General features: G+C 44.6%; 3 protein-coding genes across 3 annotated transcripts; all 3 read right to left on the bottom strand.

Annotated features, from left to right (window-relative positions):
* Window positions 1-2,577: 2,577 nt before the first annotated feature.
* Window positions 2,578-3,483, bottom strand: LOC143127710 (histone H3). Its single transcript, XM_076289375.1, has one exon. It carries the CDS (start codon window positions 3,254-3,256, stop codon window positions 2,846-2,848), a length of 411 nt encoding a protein of 136 aa, XP_076145490.1. The 5' UTR covers window positions 3,257-3,483; the 3' UTR covers window positions 2,578-2,845.
* A 539-nt stretch (window positions 3,484-4,022) lies between these two features.
* LOC143127720 (histone H2A) lies at window positions 4,023-4,601 on the bottom strand. The gene has a single exon (XM_076289384.1). It carries the CDS (start codon window positions 4,588-4,590, stop codon window positions 4,213-4,215), a length of 378 nt encoding a protein of 125 aa, XP_076145499.1. The 5' UTR covers window positions 4,591-4,601; the 3' UTR covers window positions 4,023-4,212.
* A 1,597-nt stretch (window positions 4,602-6,198) lies between these two features.
* LOC143127697 (histone H1-like) lies at window positions 6,199-6,759 on the bottom strand. Its single transcript, XM_076289353.1, has one exon. The coding sequence runs from the start codon at window positions 6,757-6,759 to the stop codon at window positions 6,199-6,201; it is 561 nt and encodes a 186-aa protein (XP_076145468.1).
* Window positions 6,760-6,924: the final 165 nt, after the last annotated feature.

Raw genomic sequence — 6,924 nt, 5'->3', positions numbered from 1 at the left:
ATGCTGGAAAGAAAATTCCACATGAGCACAGATGACATAAAAATGAGCCTGTTTAAAGCATATTGCACTCCTTTGTATACTGCTTCCATATGGACTAGGTTTAAAAAGGCATGCATATCTACCATGTAAATCTGGGTAGCTCGGTAAAACCTGTTTTCGTACTGACAGTACTCCGTGATCTCAAGAAACGGAGAGCTATGTGAAAAATCACAGAATTTCTCCTTGAATGAACAGCACTTTGGCAAACTGCCATTGCTAATAAAAGTTCTATATGCATAAATTGACACTGGCATTGACAAATATCTGCCTGAAGCTTTCAAACAAGGAAATGTAACATGATATTTTCACTTGTTTTTTCAGACATCTGAGACTTCTTGTGAATGTCAGGCATCTTGAGGATCAGCATGTCTGTATCTAGAGACACTTTCCTCTGCACTGCGCATGTGTGTATGTGACACTCATTCACGCAACCAACAGTATGGGATGCATGCCAACTTGCAATCTGCAGTTACATAAACATTTTAATACAGCAAATAGAATAACTAGATGTACCGCAGAGTGGTACAAAATATGACCGCCGCCCAGTCCAGCACATTTTTTCTACAAATATAAGTCACGCGTGTCAAATTGTGCTCACTTCCTACTTTGTTCCTTTTTTGTGTGTTTGTAATTGAGTGTGTGCAGAGTGTGTGTGTGTGTGTGTGTGTGTGTTTGTGTTTGTGTATGTAGGTGTGTTTGTATGGGTACATGTGTGTGTGTGTGTATGTGTGTTCATGTGTTTGTGTGCGTGTTTGTGCGTGTCGTGTGTGTGCATGTATGTGTGTGTGCATGTGTAGTGTGTGTGTGTGTTTACGTGTCTTTGTGTGTGTGTGTGTATGTGTTTATGTGTGTCTGTCTTTATGTATGTGTACATAAATAAAGCAAATCAGGGAACCACCTACTCTTTGCAATAAGTGCCATGGCATCTTTAACAACCTTGGTGAGTCAGGACCTCAATTTAACATTCATGCAAAGGAAAACATCTGCAGTACAGTATCCCTGTCACTGCAATAGGACATCGGGTTTGATATTTGTTTGAACATAGGCAATAACATCAATGCATTTTATCTCTAGCCTATCGGTATTTTCTTTAATAGTTTAGTAGCCTGTGCGAGTCCCAAAGGGAACATGCAACAATAATATAATATAATAACATAATATTGTCCTCTATATAGCCTAGCCTATTGTTTATGTGCATGTTTTTAATTAACAGCGGCATGTAGCCTAGCCTAGGCCTGTTACAACCTTGACGCAGCCATAAAAAAGTGCGGTACAGTTGTAACAGTATAGCGTCATGAATGTAACATGTAAAGTGAATCTTGAATCCTGCTGGCTTAAACAAAGAGCTTCTCTTTTCATATAAAATCAAAAATAGACCAAATGTATGACTGTTATTTTATTGCATTAGCCATTGCAGACCATATGTCACAGTGTTATGATAGCTCACCTTTATGCTTATTTTTGTCCACTTGATAAAACCAGTAAATATAGTTGATAAACTGGTTATTTCTTACATGTCTGAAGCATTTGGTCCAACCGTGATATTTCAAGTTGCTCTGTTAACTTTAATTGGGTGTGATCGCGGCACAACAAAATCCATAACTCGCAATCAGAAGTGTTGCGCGAAAAAATCAGTTAATTTTGCCATAGAGACTGGTTACAACTGACCCGCACAGGTCATGTTTTTATTTTTATTTAATTGCATTTGCTAAGACTATATAAATGGCACTCATGTTAACTTGAAACAGAGGGACTGAAGATATCAATGACATGTGATTGAAGTCCACACGCTCAAATTTCACGAACCAAACTTAAACAAACAAGTTGCGGTTTAAAAAAAAAAATCGCGATGCTTGAATTTTGCACCTTTTAATCTGGTCGTATTAAGTAGACCATCCATGTTTGGATGGCTGTAAGAATTACATGCTATGATCTTTCCGTAGCTACACCATATCTTGAGAATAAAACATTGATACATTTGTACCGCTGTTACAATTGTAGGCTACCAGTTCTCCCCTACGCATTATAGGCTACCCTACCCAGTAGGCCCTACTGTTAGCCTAACAAGCGTCAACCTCCGTGTTTTTTTTTCTCTTGCAGTTGAGAAAATGCCTTTATAGATTTAAGCATTCTTCTTAGAGATTATGTTGAGAAATATAACTTGGACAGTAGGAAACAAGGTAGGCCCTGCGGACATGGTCAGCGTGAGATGACGTGCTGAAGGTAGGCTGAGTCCTTTTAGGCCAAGTCCCTCCACTGGGCGGCCATATACCAACGTTTTTTGGGCACTCATCGGGCACAGTCTTTGGGTCGAACTGCGCGTGCGCAAGGCTTCACGACACCAATCTTGCTCCAGCGGCGAGATCACAACACATGATTGGCACGATGTCTTCACAACAAACCATATGATTGGCTCAATGTATTCACATCACACCACATGATTGGCTCAATGTATTCACATGTCGACGTTTTGCCGAGGAAGGGGTGGGATATGTGTAGACAACGGCCATATTGGCGTGACAAACTAGCCCCATGCATTTCTATGGAGTATTTTTTGAGTGCTGTGTCTCCTCATTAGAAAGTCTCTGGTTTAACTTGCTAGCATTGATCTCTTGCACCTGTTGCCATTACATTTAGCAATGAATACGACACCTACTTATTACAAAGTACAGAGCCATGCAAATGTTAAAGAATAGTAAGATTAACCAAAAACCAATTCAACCAAAACATTGGAAAACAGCTTTTTTTCATGTTTGGGTGGCTCTTAAAAGAGCCTTTGAATATTCGGTTCCTGACTTCAAATCACTTAAGCACGCTCCCCACGGATACGACGAGCCAGCTGGATGTCCTTGGGCATGATAGTGACTCTCTTGGCGTGGATAGCGCACAGATTGGTGTCCTCGAACAGACCGACGAGGTAAGCCTCGCTAGCCTCCTGAAGAGCCATGACAGCAGAGCTCTGGAAGCGCAGATCGGTCTTGAAATCCTGGGCTATTTCCCGGACCAGACGCTGGAAGGGCAACTTGCGGATCAGCAGCTCAGTGGACTTCTGGTAACGACGGATCTCTCTCAGAGCCACGGTTCCAGGCCTGTAACGGTGAGGCTTCTTAACGCCACCGGTGGCAGGTGCGCTTTTACGCGCAGCTTTGGTGGCGAGCTGCTTCCTCGGAGCCTTACCTCCGGTGGACTTGCGGGCAGTTTGCTTGGTTCTGGCCATTGCTACGTATTCTTCGGAATTGAACAGTATGAACAGGATTGCGGAACTTGGGTATATAAAGCCTACGGTCTCAGCCTCCCCCTGTGTACGTCAGGTTGTTGGTCTCCGCTGATTGGTCTTCCGAGTGCCGCCTGAAATTCAGAATACAAAGCCCACCCCCGTAATGGCCTATGTCATTGTGTTGATGGACTACAAACAATTGACTTATTGGTCGTCATGTACAAACAAAAATAATGACTTAAGGTATAGCTTGTATTTGCTACGTTAAAGCCTACAAATAACTGCTTGTTTATAATCAGTAAACACCAAACTACCTCATAAAACTTATTTTTCATACATCATGGAGATAATGCAATTACATGACTGCATAGTCACCTTGAACTACGAGGCCCGAGAAACATCTTCATGATTAACAGTTTACATTCAACATTACATTAGTGGGCAGCCGTGGCTTCGTAATGCACTCTGGATTCGTAACGGGAGGGTTGCCGGTTCGAGCCCCGACCAGTGGGCCGCGGCTGAAGTGCCCTTGAGCAAGGCACCTAACCCCTCACTGCTCCCCGAGCGCCGCCGTTGAAGCAGGCAGCTCACTGCGCCGGGATGAGTGTGTGCTTCACCTCACTGTGTGTTCAGTGTGTGCTGTTTGTGTTTCACTAATTCACCGATTGGGTTATAATGCAGAGACCAAATCACGGGATCAAGAGTATACTTAAATACTCATTCTTCAACCAGACAGGCCGTCTACTTCTTGACATTTTGTGGGGGGAAGGGTGGTCAGGTATTGGCAGGAAAAGGAGTGTTTACTCAACTGCTTTATACATGTGTATCGTGTGTGAGTAAATATTTTTGGCGCCACAGAAAACAGGTCAATGGCAAAGGCATTTTGGAATGATTTTTTTTATGGGTTGGTTGGCTCTTAAAAGAGCCTTTGTTTCAGAGACTTAGAAGGAGCATGTTTACTTGGACTTCTCAGTCTTCTTGGGCAGCAGTACAGCCTGGATGTTGGGCAGTACACCACCCTGAGCGATGGTCACTCCGCCGAGTAGTTTGTTCAACTCTTCGTCGTTGCGCACAGCCAGCTGCAGATGGCGGGGAATAATACGGGTCTTCTTGTTGTCACGGGCAGCGTTGCCAGCCAACTCCAGGATTTCAGCAGTCAGATACTCGAGCACAGCAGCCAAGTAGACCGGTGCACCGGCGCCGACACGCTGAGCATAATTGCCTTTACGCAACAGTCTGTGCACACGGCCCACGGGGAACTGAAGTCCAGCCCTGGATGAACGAGTCTTGGCCTTTGCTCTGGCCTTGCCGCCGGTTTTGCCTCTTCCGCTCATTTTTTAGTAGATGTTGAGAGTCCGTCCGAATACTCAAATGGTGAGAGAGGGCAAGGCATGTGTCCTTATAGGACACCGGCGCGGTGCTACTCCGTGCCTCAGTGGCTAACAACACAATAGTGAGAGCCAATCAACTTGTAGTTTGTTGCGTGACGTGACATCATTTCAAAATCTATTTGGCGCGTATAACACTTCCACCTTCCTTTTAGACCATCAGCTCAATCACCAAAGAAGTTACCACATGTCATAGCAGAAAAGTAATATCCCACCTACAGTGACAGCGAAGTTTCCAGAGGTTCAACTTAATACGCAGTAAACCAACGAGGCTTCCTGACATCATTTGGCACTGGCTATTACAATGTAACAAGCTGACATTGTTGTATTGCAAGATTTTGGATACTTTGTTTCAAGTTTGGATGCACCTGTTACATTAGGTAGAAATCATGTTGTGTAACCGTAATAAATTACCCAAAATAATGTATTTTAAAATTGTACACACAACCCATTAGGCATAGGGACAAGGTGAGCCACCCCTTTTTCTGGGAAACACATTTTATCATGTGACAGCTTTTTAAAGAAGAGGGAAACATTCCTTACAATCTGTGGAAAGGTACAGCACATGGCAAATGTGGTAAACCGAAAAATGTGTAAAAATATGTTTTGCTCTCCAAGTGGCCTCCATTCATGTCCAGAGTTAGGGTGTTTTAGAGAAAACGTAACTAGAACAACATTCAGATGCATCACTTACACCTTAATTGGTTCCGTCTTCAGCTATGATGTGAGGGCTGAATAAAATCATGAATGTTACCCTTGGCTTGTTGTGAGAAGCATGTTATTTCAAGATGACGGTTGTGGGATTAGATGAGCCACTAAGGCTGGGGTAAATTGAGCCAGCTAACTAGTACTAGTGTTGCATTAGTGAATTGCCTACACACAACGTAATACCACTCGCTTTTGTTAAAATGTCCCTCTCGGCTAGCTTGGGGACTAATTCATTTGATCTATGACGCAGTAGAGGTTTTGTGAGCTATAGCAAAGTCCTTTTAGGCAAGTCCCTCCACTCGGCGGCCATATACCAACGTTTTATGGGCACTCATCGGGCACAGTCTTTGGGTCGAACTGCGCGTGCGCAAGGCTTCACGACACCAATCTTGCTTCAGCGGCGAGATCACAACACATGATTGGCACGATGTCTTCACAACACACCATATGATTGGCTCAATGTATTCACATCACACCACATGATTGGCTCAATGTATTCACATGTCGACGTTATGCCGAGGAAGGGGTGGGATATGTGTAGACAACAGCCATATTGGCGTGACAAACTAGCCCCATGCATTTCTATGGAGTATTTTTTGAGTGCTATGTCTCCACATTAGAAAGTCTCTGGCTATAGTGAGCAAATGCAAAAAGAGTATAAATGTGTATTTGCAAACAGAATATGTTTTGCCTACCAGCAGGCGCTGGTGGAATAAAAGCTTTCCGAGAGCATTTGGGTGGCTCTTAAAAGAGCCTTTCTGTACACATGGTGTAATAGACCAGAATAATGTGCGCAACATTTACTTCTTCTTAGGTGCAGCCTTTTTGGGTTTGGCAGCTTTAGGCTTAGGGTTTCGCTGCCTTTGTTTTCTTGGGGCTCTTCGCGGCCTTCTTGGGTGCAGCGGGCTTCTTGGCTTTCTTCGGGCTCTTCGTTGCCTTTTTCGGTGTGGCGGGCTTCTTGGCTGCTTTCTTCGGAGACTTTTTGGCGGCCGCAGGCTTCTTGGCTGCTGCCTTCTTGGGCTTCTTTGCCGCGGCAGGTTTCTTCGCTGCTGGCTTCTTGGCTTTAGGAGCTGCCTTCTTAACCGGCTTTTTCTTTTCCACTGCCTGTTTCTTGTTCAGCTTGAAGGAGCCGGACGCGCCGGTCCCTTTAGTCTGGACCAGAGTTCCCTTGGTGACCAAACTCTTGATGGCCAGTTTGACACGAGCGTTGTTCTTCTCCACATCGTATCCACCAGCCGCCAGTGCTTTCTTCAGTGCAGCCAGGGAAACTCCTTTCTTTTCTTTGGAAGCAGAGATGGCCTTGACGACGAGCTCGCCCACACTTGGGCCAGTTTTCTTGGGTCGGGGCGCCTTCTTCTTGGGGGCCTTTGCTGGGGTCGCAGCGGGAGCTGGAGCTGTTTCTGCCATTGTTTCGTTTAGGTTTCACGCACAGACTACTCGGGAGACCTGAGAGAATGAATGACAGCCATAGCCGGTGGGCTGGACTTATAATAAACATGAGAACCATTTAGACTCAGCAGAGTGAGAGCTGTCCCGGCCTCTCTGTGACGAAGAAGTCACTTGTGTTTTCTT

This window comes from Alosa pseudoharengus, unplaced genomic scaffold (assembly GCF_046254945.1).
Source record: "Alosa pseudoharengus isolate Yale_2024_CS ecotype anadromous, Long Island Sound unplaced genomic scaffold, YU_APseudo_1.1 YU_APseudo_1.1_scf_1, whole genome shotgun sequence".
Lineage (NCBI taxonomy): Eukaryota > Metazoa > Chordata > Actinopteri > Clupeiformes > Clupeidae > Alosa > Alosa pseudoharengus.
Note: the sequence above shows the minus strand (reverse complement) of the source record. Positions and strands in the feature narration are given on the sequence as shown.

Bases quoted from the DNA above. Each gene is read 5' to 3' on its own strand.
- LOC143127710 (XM_076289375.1), bottom strand. From the start codon at position 3,256: ATGGCCAGAACCAAGCAAACTGCCCGCAAGTCCACCGGAGGTAAGGCT.
- LOC143127720 (XM_076289384.1), bottom strand. From the start codon at position 4,590: ATGAGCGGAAGAGGCAAAACCGGCGGCAAGGCCAGAGCAAAGGCCAAG.
- LOC143127697 (XM_076289353.1), bottom strand. From the start codon at position 6,759: ATGGCAGAAACAGCTCCAGCTCCCGCTGCGACCCCAGCAAAGGCCCCC.